We start from the raw sequence: 20,463 nt of genomic DNA, 5'->3' as shown, positions 1-20,463 counted from the left end.
GTGCTGGAGTAAATTAACAAAAGGCCAAGCAGCCTGGCACTGCTTGTGTGCATTATTAGTAAATAGAATAAACTGAAGGAAGTGCAACTTTTATTTGATGTTATTGGTGCTTCCACTTTGATAGAGCAAAGCACATCAGATCTTAACAAATATATTGATTTAATCAGAAAATTACATGATTGTTTACCTTGTGTATGATTTCCTATTGCTGTTATTGCTTTGAGGTTTTACTGAAAAATCCATACATTAGTTTAAGTATATGATGCAGGAAAAATAGGCAAAATAATGGAGGAAAAAGGCACTTTCAGACTTTTCTGTATTTTTTTTTTTTTTCAAAAAAAAAAAAAAAAAATAGACATGCATGGCATAATGCCTTAAAATCTAAGCTTTCACGATTACAAACATTAAACTTTGTTTAATGTTTGTAATCATGATTAAATAACATTTGATTGTTAAATAATTTAAGGTGCAATATTTTTAAAATATTATTCTGTAATGTTTCCTACTTATATATGACTTGTCAGTAAAGTTGATAACATTTTATTAGTTCTAAAATGGCAAAATTATTTATTTTCAGTGCGCACAAAAAGAGGACACTAAAGCAACATAGCCTTTTGGAGGCTATGCGACCGTTGATGCCAATAGGAATTTTCCTCTTTATGACAACAATTTGGGTCTTATATTCACCAACAAAAATTATTAATCGTGATCCACGTATGTTCTATTGGATGGTTGGCACAGTTTTTGCAAATATAGCGGTAAGTTTTAATTTGTAGTAGTTAATAGCTGTAAAAAGAAAAGACATGACTGTTAATTACTAGAACTGGTGCTTTTACTAGTAAATTTTTAAGCTGATGTTATGCATGATAGCTTTTATGCCATACAGAACTTATTGAAGTATTAAAATTTTGGCTACTTGTATATATGAAGAAAGTACAACCTGAATGTAGAGCATTCAGGCTCTACATTGACAACCTTTTATAAACAGAATATATGAATTAAAAGGTCAATTTTATGTTCTTAATGATGTACTTGGAGGCGCCTCCGTAGCCAGATGGGAAGGAGCAGCAGTGCATAGCACACGCTTCTTGATTAGACCGGGGTTCGAGCCCACCACCACCAAATACGGGGGATGCGGAAAGGTCAGAGAATGACCACCACATATCCCGGTGCAATATGGCCTTAGTTGCTAATGCTCCTAAAAACCAAATAACAAATGATGTACTTGGAAAGGTGTGTGTGTGTGTTGTTTTTTTTTTTTTTTTTGTTTCCTCTGTGAATTTAGCAGAAGCTTATTGTAAAGCTGTAGGATATGAAGAATGTCTCATGGCTTCCCTTAGGCGTATGTGAAAGTATCTAGTATTATAGTAAACAAGACACAAAATTGCTATCTTTAGATGATTATTTTATTTGTGTATTAATAAGCTTTTGAAACAATATCTTATCAGCTGTTGGTATCTGACTCTGGTCTGGGAAGAGAATCAATAAGCAATACTCATACTTCTAGGTTTGAGATGTTTAAAAAAAAAAAAAAATTATAAACTATGATCACCTAGGTTAACGTGGATCAGAGATAAATTTCTATATGTTTGTTGTTACTTAAAGAACAAAGCATAATGGTAGAAGCAATGCAGTGCACAGAAAGAAATGCAAAAATAATGTTGCATTTCAATTTCATAGTGGTCATACGTTCTGAATTTGCTACTGTTTTTCATAGAACATAATCATCCTCTGAGTTGTGCTGATCTTGCAGCTGTGTCATTCAAAAATGTTTCCCCGGTAGTGAAATAGAAAAAAAAGGGAACAAAAACAACAGACATTGTTAGTGAAGTTGCACAGAAAGGAAAAAAGAAGCATTAATCATTGATGGCTCTGAAAAATGGATTGTTTGTTTGGGATTGCTACAGAACAGTAATCAAAGTGATTCCAACTATATCCCATTGTGTTGGCCTTTCATAATAATAATAATTAAAAAAATAATAATAAAGCAGCTTGCCCTCTGCTAGCATTGAAAATGACTTTATAGGGAAATTTTTTCTTAGACAGAATAAATTGTGCATGCTAGTTCTCCCAACTTGCTGGGAAGTGAATGTTGTCCTTGCTATGGCAGCCCTGATATGTATGTGATTGTTGGCCTATTTGGGTTGGAACATTTCTCCTACTCTGTACAAGCATGATTGTGTGGTTTTTAAATCTATGTTACTTGTTGTTGTTGTTATTTGGTTTTTAGGAGCATCAGCAACTAAGGCCATATTGTTCTGGGGATATGCGGTGGTCATTCCCTGACCTTTCCACATCCTCCGTATTTGGTGGTCAAGGACTCGAACCCCGGTCTAATCAAGAAGCGTGTGCTACGCACTGCTGCTCCTGACTACAGAAGCACCCTATGTTACTTAGCCTACCCCCGCCCCAAAAAAAGTTTGTTCTTTTTGGAGTGTGGTGACAAATGAAACTGAGTGAATGCTGAAGTGATTGACTGTCTCCCTCAATGTTAACTGTCTATCTGTGTGCACTGCTAAATACATGTAGAGATTTATATTAAAAAAAAAAAAAAAAAAACTTTATCCCAAAACCATTTATGTGAGTCTAAATATAAATGAATCTTACATGTGTAAACTGTATGGTGACCAAATGACTGAATTGTGGTTTTGTCAAAAAAAAAGTCTGCTGTCCATATCCAAAGGTGCTGTGGTCTAGTCTGTAGGTGAGGGGTATGTAAATAAACAGTGGGTTTAAGCATTTAATAGTCTTAATTTGTGTAACCTGAATATACATAAAAAAAAAAAAAAAAAAAAAAACCACCAAACTCCCTTAAATGTCTTATGTTCATGTAGTATAACAGGAATGAACAGTGTCTCCCATCATAGACAGGACCTCACAGACTTGGCAGTGTGTGGGGGGGACTGAGTTTCCTCCCCCACTTCCCTCTGTTTATGCCATGCCGAATCCTTTTCTCCTGGCAGCATGGAATGGAACCAAATGGAATGCTGACATTGGCTTCAGCTGGTCTGTCCTGTGTAGGACAACAGCATACTGACAAAATGCCTAGTGGCAACGAAGACCTCACATAGGACTTTTATTGTCCTATTCTTGCACTGAATGGCTCTTCCCCCACCTCCCCTACACTTTTTGCGTGATGGGCTTACCATCCATTTTATTATTATTACTACTCTATTACTATTCTAAACAGTCCTCCCCTGTAAAGGGTAGATTGCCTCTGCATAATGCCCCTGTATCCCCTATTCTTCTATTTTCTGATGAAGTTTCCCTATCATCCATCCCTTAATTTTTCTCCCTTTTTCTCCAAGCTCAAACTGTTACCCCTATGCTCATTTCCAATAATTTTTTGGGTTGCCATTCCCTGGAAAACCTAGGCATTGCCAGAGTTTGTCCCCTCCAGAGACTTATGCAACCTTACTGCCTGGCCCACCTTCACATGATAAGGGATGGACAATGGTAGGGTTTTCCCAAGGGCCTTAATGGCAAAAAAAGGCCAAATGAACAACAGACCAACACTACACTATGCAGACTACTCTATAATATACACTTTTCTAACTTTTACAGAATCTGTTTTGCATTACAAAAGATCACCATTGAGTTGTGTGGGAACCCCTGCGACTTCAAGATCTGTAACACTATACAGTACTGAACACCCTGAAAGCATGTGGGATTCCTTTAAAAAATTGTCTAGCACACTTAGTGTTGATAATGTGTCTATTATGGTAGGCCTAAAAACTGGAGTAGCAAGGATATTAAAAGATAAGATTGAGCATTTGGTGCTAGTAGGCTGTCCTTATCATCTTACTTATTTGTGTGCTGATTGGTTTCCTATGGAAGTGGATACTTGATAGAAATTTCTTTCTGTTTAGAAAGAATTGCTAAAAGGCAAACAGATGTTTGAAAATTATTTAAATCTTTTGCATACATATTGGCTGTATTTGGTTAAATAAAAAATTATCCCAAGTTATACTTGAATTTTAACAATTCTGTATAGCAATGCTGAGTGAAAGAATATTCACCAAGATAAAAAAAACTACTGAGTTCATATTGGCACTTTCTGATAACACTTTGGAAATGTTTAACTTTTGATGCAGTGTTAGACTTCAAAAATCTTCCTAGTCTTTCTGAAAAACTTCTCATTTTCCTTATTTGGCCCAAAAATTTCTGGGTTTCCTTCTGCTTACAATTGCCTGATCTTCCATTTTTTGAGAGCCAAAAGTTGCCAACTATGGAAGAAAATATAGGATTAACTGTGACAATTGTAATGGCTGTATTCAAAAATTCTGCCAACAATCACATACTTGCTGCTGACCAAAAGGTAGTGACATAGCAAAAGAAAATCAGAGAGGTATAGTTTTCAAGATGGGTTAAGTGCAATAAGTGAGACCTGCACTGAGAAAAAAGTGGCATACATTCAAAACACATGCACACAGACAGACAGACAGACCACATTTGCCTACATGCATTGTTATGAGTCATTGCCAGTTCAATCATTTTCAATATTTTGACAGAAAACTTAGCACACAGTGTTCTGTTAACTTACCCAACCCACCAGGGTTTGGTAAAGATATGACAACAGTATGAGAACCTCCAAATTGTGTGCGTGCCTCACACACATGCATGAAAGGGTTAAAGTTCAGAATTTCATATCACATCCCTACTGTATATACTGCTGCATTTGTTTGCTCAGCTCTCTCAGGGAACTTCTTGCAAAGATCGCCTCTATCTCCACAACAGATATGGGTAAAATCTTGTACAATATGGTTGTTGGCATCCATTACATCAGACTTCAGTATATCTAAATTTGTATTATAAGATATTTTGCAGAAACCATATGTTCCTAAAATGTTATTATTGCCATGCAAGTAAGTACTTTATTACATACATTACAATTAACAGCTGAGAACTTGTGATAGACAACATCACTATTTTCAAAATACAGGAGGTGAAAAGCCAGATGCTAGTATGTGAAAATGACTGGTTTATCAAATGATTTTCACTGTTCTTGAAAGACACAGTGAAATTTGCAGTGTTGTACATCCTACAAAATATTATTTTTGGTACTTGTCGCACTCATAAATCATTGTAGCTACATCAAATGGACATGTTCCCTCTGTTGTTTCATGCCAGCATAATCCAGTTTGCAGTCCATCTGTGACTTCTGATATGCTCGATGGTGGGGTGAGTTCTTCATCTAAATGAAATGACACTTGCTAGGATTTCAGCATCACATGGTTGAATGTTGGACATGCATTATCATTATTTAGGCCTGACATAGCTGAGTGTTCAGGAGTGAGAGTGCAGTTGCACACTCTCTTTGAGCAGACCGTGGTTCAAATTTGTGACTGCTAAATACAATTAATAATTGTTTTCATCACTTACTGTAAGCTCCTCTGACCTGGTGTTTGTGCTAGAGTATAAGCAAGAACATGTATATATTTGTCCAATAAATGCTTTGAATGCTTTCTTCAAAATGTTTTTTAGCCTTTTCTACTTCTTCCTGAAACCTTGAGACCTTGAAATTGTTCCTGCTTGTTCATTACTACATGTATTTTCAACGTCTTTGAATGGATTTGGTTCAGCACTAGGGAAAACTTCATGTGCTATTTAAAGAAAAGAACTTTTTATTAATGTTTATTAATGCCTGCTGCTATGACAGCTTCCCACACTGTTGCAGCAAGGTGTAACATGCTTTTCAAGCAATCAATCTTTTTTGATTAAGGCTTTCTTATAATTCATTTTGAAGGTTGAAACGATACTTGGTCCACTGGCTGGATTTTTGATATATTCTTCAAAATCTTTCTTATAGTAGTAGTAGTAGTGGCATGTGATGCAAGAAAGCAAGTGTATGAGCTTATGCAGCATCAGCCAAAAAAAAAAAAAAAATCACACCATTCCCTCCAAATGCCTGTCCAGTTCCTCCTTAAATTTATTCAACCTATCAACTTCCACAACAACAGATGGAAGTTTGTTCCACCAATTAACCACCCGCTGGCTAAAGGCAAATTTCCACACATCTATTCTACATTTGTCTTTTCTTAATTTGAATTTATGCCCCCTTAGGTTCGTAATCTGAACAAGTGGAAGGATCCCATCAGAATTCAGCGTGCTCAACACATTCAAGGCCTTATACACCTCAATCAAATCACCGTGCAGGTGCCTAGTCTCCAGCCACTGCAGTTTGCAGAACTTTAGCCTCTCTTGGTAAGAGGATCCATCTTTCCCCTCACCAATCTTGTTGCCCTTTTCTGTACACGCTCGAGCAAATCGACATCCTTCCTAAAATGAGGCCTCCAGACCTGTACGCAGTACCAAGGCGTGCCCTGACCATTGCCTTATACAGAGGGACAATCACCTCCTTTTCCCTGCTAGCAAAATTCCTATATATCATTGACAAAACCCCATGACCTGCGGCGCCTCCGTAGCCAGGTGGGAAGGAGCAGCAGTGCGTAGCACACGCTTCTTGATTAGACCGGGGTTCGAGCCCGTCACCACCAAATACGGCGGATGCGGAAAGGTCAGGGAATGACCACCGCATATCCTGGAGCAATATGGCCTTAGTTGCTAATGCTCCTAAAAAGCAAATAACAAACAAACAAAACCATGACCTGCCCTGGAAGCCTGTCTGCATTGCTCAGAAAATTTCATATCTGACTGCACAATTACTCCCAGGTCTTTTTCATTTTCTACCACCTTAAGTGTAGTACCACACAGTTGGTACTTTTCTCTCGTGTTACTTCTACCCATATGCAGTACTTCGCATTTGTCAAGGTTAGCCCATCTGCCCAAATTTTCTAGATCCTGTTGCAGTAGCACACTGCCATTACTGTCATTAACAACCCTGCCAACCTTTGTGTCATCTGCAAACTTCGACACTAAGCTGATATACCTTCATCAATATCATTGATAAATATACAAAACAACAGTGGACCCAACACCGAACCGTGTGGGACTCCACTAATAACAATAGTCCATGAAGAGCAGCACCCATTGATTACCACCCTCTGTCTTCTCCCACTCAACCATCCTTTTATCTATTGTAGCAACTTACCCTTAATACCGTTCTGCTCTAATTTGTACAATAGTCTTCCATGCGCAATAGTGTCAAAAGCTTTTCTGAAATCCAAATATATGATATCAAAATTATTTTTTGCATCCAGTTTTTTTGTAACCACATTGTCTTTGCTAATGAGAATCTGAAGGAGTATGTGCAAGGCAATTATCAAACAAATTGATTTTTGACCAAAGGTTTTTCTGGCAAAAATGTTTTTTGACCACAGGGACAAGTTCTTCATGAAACCATTCCTCAAAAATTATTGCAGTCATCCAAGCATTTTTTGATAAACTCATAGCACATGGCCAAAGTGTTGTAATTGACATTATGAAAATATCTTGGATTTGCAAACTTATGAGTGCAGAGTGGTTTTAATTTGTGATCATCAGTTTAATTTCACATATAGCATGGTGACTCTTGCCTTGAGGAGTTTATTTATTTATTATTATTTTTTTAATCTTTTGCTCTTATCATGTTCTGTTAGGTTGTGTTTAATGACAGAGGCCATTCTCTTCAAAATTATAAATTTGTGATGGAGAATAACCTTCCTCTTTCAGTAATTTCCTTTGGCTGTTTTGGGAAGGAACTAGCAGACATTATCAGCAGATTACACTTCAGTAGTTATAATTTGAGTTATTTTAAGTTGTATAGCCAGCACTTGAAGTTTTGAAAATTGCAGTGAAGTTGATATTTATAGGAAATTTTCGGCTTTAACCTTAATTACAGGCCCTGAAGTAGGAAAACCTTCAGATGTGAACCACTGGTTCACAGCATTTTCTAATGTTGGGTTGTTAGAACCATGATGGTGCTTTTGCTTAAGTCAGTCTTGCACTTCAGAGCGACCAACAGAATTTTTCAGTCCTTCCCTTGCTACCCACCCTCTAATAGTCAATTCATTTATGCCAAGATGCTTAACCACTTGTGTTTGGCTTATTCCAGGTTTTATTCAATCCAATGTAGCAATTCTTCCCAGAAATGTAAAATGCTTTCTCTTCACCATTTTGATAATGAAAAATGTTTCCAAATAGAGCTACCACAAAAATGTCTTACATCTGTCATGAAATTGAGAAGTGCTTACAGCATGATTTTGAAAAGACATTATAGCGGCAGTATGGTCATGGGGAACAAATTAAAACTAACTTACATTATGACCCTACCCACTGTAAATGTATATACCATGCAGTTCAAGTGATTTAAGGAAAACATAGCTTTGCAATACATTCAATACTTGGTTGCTATTGATTATAAATACTTGGCAAAAATTTGACCAGTGTAGTTGTTAAAACAGAGCTTTGGTGAGATTAAATTAGCATGGAAGAAACGTCACATAATAGCAAACGTTCACATTATAAATTTTGAAAGCAGTGTCCATTAAGAAATTGCAAAGTACTGGATATCACATTCTACAGGAGCTTGTAGTATTGGAATTAACCTGCAATAGACCCTGTACACTATTACATATTGTAAAATATTTTGTTGCAGGCATGAAAGGAAGTTTACTTTATAGATTTTGGGGTGCTAAATACAGAAATAGTGCTTAAAATGGAAAATTGGCTCTTGTTTTCAAAAAAAGTAGTTTTTTATATTTGTACAAGGCATTTTTTATTTATATGGCAGTAATATGTAGCTAGGAACATACCTGTATCAGACATGGGATCTTTTTGAATTTTGCTTGTATTCAGCTTCTGAAGCATTCCTTTTCACAATCCAACAATAATTGGCTAACATGGCAGCACTCCATTTGCTTTTGTGTCTTTGTGGAAGCGCTCACCATGTTCATTATTGGCAGCACCACAGTTTGGCGAGAAGAAATCAAGGTGTGAGTGCAAGAAATGCATCTTCAGTGACATGTTGCACCCCAGTTTTTCGTAAGAAGTAATGAGATCTTCCAAGAGCTGTGCGTAGTTGCCAGCTTTAACATTTCCTATAAAACCAGTCAGAACGTTTCAATAGGCTTTCCATGTTGATTTCTTGCTATCACTAAGGACACATTCAAACTGTTTGTCTTTGAAAAGTTGCCTTCTTTGTGGACTAATGAAAACACCTGCCTTAATCTTCTCTGTACTGTCTTGGGAATTTCTCTTGCAAGTATGTGAACGCAGGATCATTCACTCCCAAAGTCTACTCGAAATTTTTCATGAGCTTCAGTTTAATGTGGGGTGGTGGAAGCAAAACTTTATTTGGATCTACCAGAGGTTCAAATGCTATGTTCTTCATTCCAGGTGTTGATTTTTGCACAACTCCTCTTCTTGTAGTGCATAATCCTTGGCAAGACTATCCCACTCACAGAAAAAGCGACGACATTACCTAGTGTAACCCTTTTGTAGTCCTAATAAAATGGCAAAAACTTTTAAATCACCACATATCTGCCACTCATGCTTCTGATAGTGTACCCCTAAGAAGATGTTCTCTGTGTTTGCATTTTTTTTTTTTTTTTTTTTGTGGACTGCATATGAAAGAGATATTGAAGACAGAATATTTCCATTGTGTAAAATAACACAGCCTTCAGGCTAACTTTAGAAGCGTCTATAAATAATCGCCATTCTTCAGGAATGTTCCTCATGTTCATTAGATCATCAACATCCTTGCACAGCTGGAAAGTTGCTAGAGAGGCCTTCATCCTGCAGTGGATTGAAAATAGCTGATGATGATTCTTACACACAGTGAGTTCACCTTCTGTTTAATAGAATTTATCATAGTCTTTATTTCGAGTACGAAACATTGTCACTTTCAATGATCTAGAACAGCAGTTCCCAAATTGGGGTCCGTAGACCAGTGAAATAACCCTGTGGAACTGTTCAAATTATTCGTTCTATGTATAGCAAATTGATGATAAATAAGGTTATTATTATATATTTATGTAAAAATAAGAATAAAGTTGAGTTGTTTTAAACATAAAACTTTGAATTTTCTTTTCAGAAAACCCAGTGTTCATATATATATATATATATATGCCCACACACACACACACATGCAGGAACATATGCTATATATATATATATATATATATATATATATATATGTATATATATATATGTAACAGAAGTCGTACGGACTATTCACATAGTTACGGGGAATATTAATCTTGCACGACACAAATACTGCGCAAAAAGTAGGAATCTCACTTTATTGCCTAATGAAGGATTACGGTAACGATTGAAGACGCATTTGGGGCGAAAGTTGCCAATCATGTGATAAGAGCGTGGTGGTACTGAAATTGTGGTGTTGCCATAATTGATAATGTAGAGTAACTTACTAATATGAGACCCCAACTGTAATAATGTGATTTTTGTTTTCGTAACATTTTACTTGTTGACCAGTGTTATTTGTAAACTCTTCTGATCAAGCTGGAATATAATGGCTTGGGGCACTATATCTCTAAGCCCCACTGCTTTTAAATTTAGTGGGAAATTCATTTTTGTTTAATGAGCAACTTTCATGGAACTCATATCTTAAGACAAGGAATTAGTGTATTTAGGTCCACTATGGTTGACTTGCATCAACCCACAGTATATCCAAAACCACAGTGTAATAAACCATGTTACTTTGTGGTTGCATCTGAAACTGCAAAAGAAAACTGATAACTGTGATATTTTCATCATATTAAATTTTCTCTGAACATTTGTAAATCTTGGCCTGCCCAAAGAATTTATGACAGTTCTATTTGAGACATTCTGGCCCAGATAAAAAGGTTAAAATGAACAGTCCGTACTGCTTCTACCTTGAAACTTGTCGATAATAAATCTGAGATTGATGTGTTCTCTTGAAACATGTGGTGTTATGATAATATCTGAGGTCTAAAATCTTTGCAATTTATTATCAATTAGAACTGCTGTGGTTACACAGGACCTCAAAATAATTATTGCATATTAATTGTTGGCTCAAGATTACTGGTTAAAACTTTTGTTACCTTCCTAATAAAGATAATTTTATTTAAGCAAATTTGGAAGTTAGCAGTTATCATTTGCCTTGTTTATACAAGTAAAGAATCTATTCCAGCACAACTGACTGCTGCACAAATTGGAGCAGTGTGGCATTGGAGGCAGATTGCTGCTATGGATAAAGGGATAGTTGAGGGGGAGAAGACAGAGTGGTAATCAATGGATACTGCTCTTCATGGACTAATGTTATTAGTGGAGTCTGCCAGGATTCAGTGTTGGGTCCATTATTGTTTTCTGTATTTATAAATGATATTGATGATAGTATATCAAGCTTAATGTCCAAGTTTGCAGACGATACAAAGGTTGGCAGGGTTGTTAAGAACACTACTGACACTATGCTGCTGCAACAGGATCTGGAAAGGTTGAGCAGTTGGGCTGAGAGGTAGCAAATGAAGTTTAACTTTGACAAATGTAAAGTACTACATATGGGAAACAGCAACCCCAGATAAACGTATCAACTTTGTGGTACTACACTAACAGTGGTAGAGAATGAAAGGGACCTGGGGGTAATTGTGCAGGCAGATATGAAGTTCTCTGAACAGTGCAGACAGGCTGCAAGAATAGCTCATGGTGTCTTGTCAGTGATATACAGGAATTTTTCTAGCAGGGATAAGGAGGTGATTATTCCCTTGTATAAGGCAGTGGTCAAGCCACACCTTAAGTACTGTATACAGGTCTGGAGGCCTCATTTCAAGAAGGATGTAGAGCTGCTGGAACGAGTACAGAGAAGGGCAACAAGATTAGTGAATGGAACAAAGGGTTGCTCTTACGAAGAAAGGCTTAAGTTTTGCAAATTACAGTGTCTGGAGACTAGGCACCGGTGAGGTGATCTGATAGAGGTGTATAAAGCCTTGAATGGTTTGAGCATGCTCAATGCCAATGGGATTCTTCCTTTTGCTCAGAATAAACCTGAGGGCATAAATTCAGATTGAGGAAAGACAGATGTAGGATAGATGTGCGGAAATTTGCCTTTAGCCAGCGGGTAGTTGCTTGGTGGAACAGGCTTCCATCCCTTGTGGAAGTTGATAGCCTAAATAAATTTAAGGCTCAGCTGGACAGGTATTTTGAACGAATGGAAGTTTTTTTTTTTTTTTTTTATGCTGATGCTGCATAAGCTTGCTTTCTTGCATCATATACCTCTGCTAATGCTAACTGTTTTCTTTATCTGCTCCTTAAGTTTCAGCATAGTGCAAAAATACATTTCTCACCTACTGGCTAATTCATCTGCTATAGAAATTGCATTTTTTTTTTTTTTTTTGTTTTATTATTGTACAAAATGTTTTTTGTTTTGATTGTTATTAATGTGAAATGATTTTTGTTTGTTTAATCCTTTATTTGACAGTACTGATATGGGCATATGCACAAGCTTAAATTTTGTATGCTTAATGATTTTCTGAATGGGAAAATGGAAGAGATTGTTAATTTTGTGTTTATTTTTTCTTATTGCATTTTTTTCTCCCAGCAGAATTAAGTTTTTTTTTTTTGTAAGAAATAGTGTGTATAAAAACATTTTTAATTTTTTTAATTTTTCATTAAAAAAATATTTAAAAAATCACATTCAATAAGTATTATAATTCATTGGTAAAAGATTAAGTATTGGTGCTCTTTGGGAAGACTTTTCAATTTTTGGGAAAATTTTTCAATAAAAATTGAAAACTTTTTCCATTAATAAAAAAACAGTTTTGCACCCACCAGGTGTCATACAACTGTTTTTGCTATGATCAAGGGTACAGCCACTTCCTGGTTAAAACTTTTTTATTAGCATTTATAGCCTTTGCTCTTTACACCTTAATGCCTCTGACAAAGGTAGCATTCAAGTTAGTTTTTAAGTATTCTGAGTTATGTGATATAAAATTAAAAAGATTTTATTATATCTAATTCTATGGTGGCATACACTACAAATGAGAGGAATTTTTGAAGTAATCAAAGTCTAGGTATTGAATTTTTAAAGAAAGCATTCCCAAATGAGATGTCATTAAATAATTAAGGAGGGAAGAGAATAACTGATAGTTTTATTAAAAATTTTTTTTGAGTATATAACATTTTATTTAAATTAAAATATTCTTATAGACTATTTTTCCTATTCATTATAGTGCAAGTTAATTGTAAGCCAGATGTCATCTACAAGATGTGAAGCCTTTAACTGGATGCTCTATTTGGTGGGATTTGTAATGGCACTTGTGTTTGCAGTGCCTTATTTTGCAGAAAAAGAAATATATTTACTCCAGTCACTAACACTTATTGTAGTTCTAAGTCATATTTATTATGGTTTTTGTGTGGTAAGTTTATGTTAGTATCTATCTGTATATCTGTCTGTAATATATAAAGGGTTCAGGTCTATATCTGTATAATCTTCTGTCAAGAATTTATTATGATAATGCAAGATGAATTTGCATAAAGGGCATCATTATGTTATATCTCATATTATGGATGACTTCACAATAAATTGCCCCACCATTAATTTGGTGGCAGTGGCTGTTATTTCAGAAAAACACTTGTCAGGTATCCTGACAGGTGTTTTTCAGAAATAACATTCCTGCCTTAATAGATAACCAATGATTAAAAATCTGAAATTTTTTCCTTCCTAAGTATAGTCAAACTTTTAATGCAGTAGTTTCTAAAGTGATTATTTACAGTTTTCACGGAGATTGTCAGGTTTCCTGCTACCAGCTTTGCAATTAATTGTGTGAACAGTATCAGTTGATGTGAAATGCCAATATTGTTATAAAGTTTCAAATCACATCTTTGCAGTTCAAAAAAAAGTTTTCTTCTTCTCCCACTGATTCTGTAAACATCTGTTGTCTTACAGGAGTTAGGTAAGATTTGTTGTTTTCACATGATAATGAAGAAGACAAAACTTGATATTCTCCAATTAGGTTCCTATAAAATCTTGTGTAGTGAGAAACCATGTTATATGGGATTAAGAACCAGTACAGAAGGGGAGGGGGTTGCATTCCAAAGGCTAACAAAAATACACTATTTTTTTATAACTATCGGAAACTTTAATTTTTATTAAAAATAGTAATAAGTGAACAAAATGTCTTGCCAACTGTGATACATATATGTCAGATAATGTACATTCATTTAATTTTCTTCCTCTTCATCACTGCTAAGCACAAATGAGAATGCTTTCTCCTGCAGCATCTAGATTTCGTGTATCCTCTGTTCTCTTTAAACAGTCAGTAATCTGGGTTTGTTTGCTTTTGCTTGATAGATTTTTGTAAATTTCACGGTATGGAGCTAAGCATTTTTGAAGCTTCCTTTAATTCGGCCATTAGATATAATCTAATGGCCGAATTAAAGAAGTTGTATTAGGTGGTAGGAATGTTACTTCAACATTTGGGTGATTTCAATCCTTTGGATGGTCTGGTGCATTATCCAATAGTAATAAAAGTTTGAAATCTAGATTTTTGCACTTTAAATAGTTTTCCACAGCTGGCACAAAACAATTTAGAAACTATTCTTTAAATAAGTCAGCAGTTACCCAAGCTTTTTTATTTGCTTTCCGATATACCTGTAATGCATTTTTATTTGCATCTTTCATTGCACGAGGATTAGAGGATCTGTAAACTAGCATAGGTTTTGTCATGTAATCTCCTGATGCATTATTGCGGGTAAGTAACATTACACAATGTTTTGATGCCTTAAAACCTGGTACAGTTTTCTTTTTTCTTTTTTTTAAATAAATGTTCTGTTGGGCATCCCCCCCCCCCACACACACACACACCACCACCACCACCACCAAAGAACTGTCTTATTGGCATTGAAAACTTGATGTGGTGTGTATCTGTGCTCTTCAATAAATTTTTGAAATTCCTCTGCATAATTCTTGGCAGCATCATTATCAGCTGATACACTTTCCCCTTGAATTCTTATGTTATGTAATGAGATGGGTTTTTTAAATACCCCAAACCAGCCTTTACTGGCAACAAACTCTGGGTTGACAGAAGATTCTCCATTTTCTTTTAAATAGCTATACATTTTTTAGTGCCTTTTGTTTAATTACATTGTCGTCTAATGGGATCAGCTGTTTACTGCTATAGTCAATCCAAATACTGAATGCTTTTTCCGTTTTTCTCAATTATTGGCACTCAGGGACAAGCTGTCATATTTGCAGAAATAAAAGGTCCTGCAGCAACAGCAGTTCTTATTTCTGTTCATTTTTCTGTATGGTCTAGATTGTTGCTTCATTTAAGCTTAAAATTTTTGCAACGTATGATACCTCCCCCCCCCCCTTTTAAGACAATCCAAAATTTGTATCTTTAATTCTAGAAAACGTTTCTTTTGAGCAGACTTTTTTACATTCCTTAGGCATAATTTAGGACTGCAATTTAATTTGCAACAAAGAAATTATTCCAGTGCGGTTATTAAGAACAAAGTTTAGTAATACATACCCAGGAATATTTATAACAATTAAATAAAAACAAAAATTATCTTAAAAGTCATGAACTGCATGCTTCGAAATGACAGTTTTTTTTTTTTTTATGGTCTCAAACAAGCAACTCAAATTCAATAACAGAACCTAACATGGGGATATCTCAACAAAATAAAACACGAGGATTCACAAGAAAAGAGTGGAAATGTTGAAAAATTGCATACAATGTAATAGCAGGGTTTTCTCCACACAAAACTCAAAAATACCATGTTATGTGAGGTTTGCTGGAATTCCCTAACCATGTTAGAGCGAAACCTTGTTATATAAAAACTGTGTCGTGTGAGGATTGCTGCAATTTACAATCGCACTACAGTGAAACCATGTAGAAGTACAGTGTTATACAGGGGTTTCCTTGTATACATTATAAGCAAAAATATATATACACCAATGACTAAGAGATCCATGTTTATTATTTTGTCTTATGTCTAAAACTTTTTTTCGGGAGAATTAATACACACACACACACACACACACACACACACACACACACACACACACACACACACACACACACACACACACACACAAAGGTGTACCAGGAGGAAAGGTCAATATTCCAGGAGGTGAAAGGATAGGTCATTTTAAGCAAACAAGTTCATATAAACATGTGCCGTTGTTGTGAAATTGGTGCGCAATATTTTACTTCCCTCCCATCAGACTGCACCAATTGATTGTCAGTTGCCAGTTATCAGTTGAGTGTTGTGACTGTAGAAGTGACTCAGACTGCGAGTGAATCAGTGAGTAGCATCAGTTGTCAGTTCTAATTGTAGAAGTGTTTCCAAAAAATGGCGCACATTTTTACTAATGCCGAATATGCAGATATGCTGTATGTTTATGGCTTCTGCAATGATAGTGCCCCTGCTGCTGTTGAAGAATACCGTCAGCACTTTCCTACACATTGAATTCCGGATCGTAGAGTGTTTTTCAAAGTTTTCAACACATTGCGTGACAGTGGTATGCTTCCCAGTGCTCATGTTTCATCTGAATGAGGACGTCAAGAAAATGAACAGGAACACATTCCGAACATGGTTCAGCGTAGTCCTCCAATTAGCACACAAAGACTTTCTGCACATCTCGGTGTATGGCAAACACTACATGAAGAGAGCTTGTACCTATTTCACCCACAGCGTGTGCAAAATCTTCACATAGGTATACAGTGCCGCGTGTCTTGAATTTTGTCATGGTTAAATGCCAATCGTGAAGTGCTTCCATCAGTACTATTTACTGATGAAGCCACGTTTATCCAGAATGGAATCAACAACACACACAACACTCATCGATGGTAGCATGAGAATCCACATGGTACAGTGGAAACAAATTTCCAAGTTCGTTTCTCAATCAGTGTGTGGTGCGGTATGATTGATAACCTGTTGATAGGTCCTGTTATTTTAGAACATCAAATGGCAGGACACAATTACCTTCGATTTTTGAAAAATACATTAGGTGAACAACTAGAGGACGTTCCTTTGGCCACAAGGTGTGCCAGGCACCTCTGTAGCCAGATGGGCAGGAGCAGCAGTGCGTAGCACATGCTTCTTGATTAGACCGGGGTTCGAGCTCGTGACCACCAAATACAGAGGATGTGGAAATGTCAGGGAATGACCACCGCATGTCCCCAGAGCAATATGGCCTTAATTGCTAATGCTCCTAAAAACCAAATAACAAACAAACAAACAAACAAATGGTGTACTATGTACTTTCAGCATGAAGGGCCCCTTTCCATTCTACCAGACATGTGAAGCAACATCTGGAATGAATTTTCCCTAATCAGTGGATTGGTTGTGGTGGTGCCATTAACTGGCCACCAAGATCTCCAGACCTAACCCCATTAGATTTTTGTTTATGGGGTTGGATGAAGAGTGAAGTGTACAGAAGAAAGGTGGATACAAGAGATGTTCTGCTAGCTCGCATAATGGACGCTGTTGCCCATATAAAGGAACGTGAGGATACACTTAGACAAGCAACACGCCTTGTTCTCATGAGAGTAGAAAAGTGCATTGAAGCTGATGGTGGCATTTTTGAAAATTTATTATTATAAACTGTTCTAAATTTGTCATTTGAAAAATAAATATTCAAATGCCTCTATCTTGGAAACCATTTGGGATAGGACATGTGTATATGAACTTTTTTGCTTAAAATGACCTATCCTTTCACCTCCTGGGACACCCTGTATGTGTATATACAGGATGATTCACTACCAGTGCGACAAACTTGCAGGAGGTGTAGGGGGCACAAAGACGAATCGGAATAACATAGCATTGCAGGGTCCGAAATGCCTTCAGCATGCGGTAGAGGATGTTGAACGGGAGGTCGCGTGAACAGCGATCCCGCTGGAAGTCATCATTTGCGAACCTGTTCCCAAGGCAGTAGGATGGACAAGTATTCAAACATTGAACTGGCCGACATGTACCTCGTGTATGGAGCTGCAGACTGCAATGGGTGCACCGCTCTGCCCTTGTACCAGGAACATTTCCCACACAGGCGTGCTCCGTGTGCACAGAAGGTTATGTGAGACTGGTTGTTTCACGAGAGGTACCATGAATCAAGAGCGAAGGATGAGGATGCCAGACAATGAAGAGAATGTCCTTGTCTTGCAGAAGGCAATCTGAGTACGAGTACTCGAGCGATAGGCCAACGATTGGGTATTTCCCAATCCACTGTATGGAGGATACTGTCAACAAACCAAATGAGTTCATACCATCTGCAACGCGTCCAATCATTGGAGCCTGCGGATTATCCACTCCGGAGGACTTTTGCTATTTGGTTTCTTCAACAGAAACGGTTCGCAAATGCTGACTTCCAGCAGGATCGCTGTTCGCACGACCTCCCGTTCAACATCCTCTACCGCATGACGAAGGCATTTCAGACCCTGCAATGCTATGTGATTCCGATTCGTCTTTGTGCCCCTTACACCTTCTGCAAATTTGTCGCACTGGTAGTGAATCACCCTGTATATATATACAGTGAAACTTCTCCTAACGGACACCTCTTGTTAATGGACATTTTCAAATTCCCCAACTCACCTCCATTGGTTTTAACGTGTTTGCAGCTTCTGTCTAGCGGACATTCTCTGTAACGGACACGGACAGGCAATCTGCACTTTTTCTTTTAGATTAGCACTTAATTTGATCTCCTCATAACAGACAGTGGGGGAGCTGACAGCCCTTTTTCTAGGAACCTTTCTTCCACATATTGTCTCAATCGTGTGTTTATTTTCTATTTCCGATTCTCTGAATTTTATCAAGGTTTACGTCGCGGTTCTAAACCCTTTTTCGAGAATTTTAAGGCACGTGTAAAACTTCTGATGAATTCGGTGTGTGCAGAGGTTGGGGGGGGGGAATTTGGTCTGCCTTTCGTCTTTTCAGTTTCCAGTTTTGTTCAGTGTCGTGTGAAGTGCACAATGTCTTCTCGTAAACATTTAACTTTAAAAGATAAAGTTGAACTCATTAACGCGTATGATCGGCAAAAAAATAGTGTTTGCAATCTCGCTGCAAAATTCAAAATTGGGAAGACGCAGGTAAGCGACATCCTAAAGAAAAAAATGAACTGCTCAAACAATTTTGGCAACACGGAAATGATCAGGTTCAAAAATCATTCCCTAAAACTGTTGGACTTCAAATTTGTTGCGCATGTGCTAAAAAAATTCCCATTATAAAAAAATAAAGAATTAATTTTTGCAGCGGGAAAGATAGCTGTTCCACTGCAAGCAACTAGGACTAGGCCGGCTATTAGGATTGAAATGGAAAGACTTTAATTTTATTGAAGATAATATTCCAATGCAGAATTCAGTTAAGTTAAATATTAAAAAGAGAGAGAGAAAGAGATTAGCCAATATGATGATCTGAAGAAAACTCGCTTAAAAAAAAAAAAATGTGGAACCATTTAAAACTGGTAAGGGCTGGTTGAATAGATTTAAAATCCAGGGTGCAGCCGCAAGTGCAGATCAAGGAGCCGAAATTTTCAAAAAAGAACTTTTGTTAAAATTATTGAAGAGGGGTATTATGTGTTATACTTCTCAACAAGTTTTTAACATAGCTGAAGCAGGACTTTTGTGGAAACGAATGCCTAAAAGAAGTTTCATATTGAAAGAAGAAAAAAACATGCCAGGTTTCAAAGCGGTGAAGGATCGGTTGACTTTATTGTTGGTTGTAACGCTGTGGGGGATTTAAAATTAATACCCCTTTTAGTTTATTTGGAAGAGGGCCAAAGTTCAACTCAAAATCCACACATTTTTCATGATTAAATTCATCAATTAAATTAAATTCATTATTTTAATTGGAATTTTAAATTTACTTTTGATACGCAAGTAGTTACCACATAATTATACGTATGCAATGCAGAATATTTTATATGTGCAAATATTTGAATATTAAATATTTTGACCGACATTTGTGCATCTTTTCATTACTGTTTATTATTCATTAGGAAATATCCTATGGCACTGACCGCAGCTCATAAATACATGTTACCTTATGGGAAAGCGGCGCTCGCTTAGCGCGGATTCACTTAGCGCTCTGTTTTTCCGGAACTAATGATCAGCGTTAAGCGGGGGTCACCTGTACTGTATGTATTTTTCTTAAGATAAAGTCATAATATGCATAGCACAATTGTATGTATATTATTTACAAAAATACTGTGCAAAATCTGTATATAATTTAATTTAATTTTACATTAAACGTTTAACGATTTTTCTTTATCTCTTGTGTATGTAATTGTATATTATTTACAAAAATATTGTTCAAAATCTGTATATATTTTAATTTAATTTTACATTAAACGTTTAACGATTTTTCTTTCTTTTTTTTTTCCCCCCTCAGACTTCTTGTTAGCAGACACTTCTCTCTAACGGACACATTTTCGTTCCCTATGGCTGTCTGTTAAAGGGAAGCTTCACTGTATATATATATATATTTTTTTTTTTAAATAAAATACAAAATCAAGCATTTTTTTAAAAATATTTAAGTTTTTTATTAAAAATAAAAAGTTACAATAAGTATTGTAATAGTTAAGAAAAGATGAAGTATTTGTCAAAG

At 36.4% G+C, this 20,463-nt stretch overlaps 1 protein-coding gene across 1 annotated transcript in view; it reads left to right on the top strand.

Moving 5' to 3' along the window:
• The window catches only part of LOC150085554 (ethanolaminephosphotransferase 1-like), a 194,171-nt gene extending 176,703 nt beyond the window's left edge, over positions 1-17,468 (top strand). The window contains exons 7-9 of the mRNA XM_090374599.1: positions 578-758; positions 13,089-13,274; positions 17,202-17,468. Of these exons, the coding sequence (XP_090230725.1) occupies positions 578-758; positions 13,089-13,274; positions 17,202-17,468 (634 nt within the window). The remainder of the gene's footprint in view (positions 1-577; positions 759-13,088; positions 13,275-17,201) is intronic.
• The last annotated feature ends 2,995 nt before the right edge of the window (positions 17,469-20,463 follow it).

Source organism: Mastigoproctus giganteus, chromosome 5 (genome assembly GCF_048544385.1).
Source record: "Mastigoproctus giganteus isolate SK-2022 chromosome 5, ASM4854438v1, whole genome shotgun sequence".
NCBI lineage: Eukaryota > Metazoa > Arthropoda > Arachnida > Uropygi > Thelyphonidae > Mastigoproctus > Mastigoproctus giganteus.
Note: the sequence above shows the minus strand (reverse complement) of the source record. Positions and strands in the feature narration are given on the sequence as shown.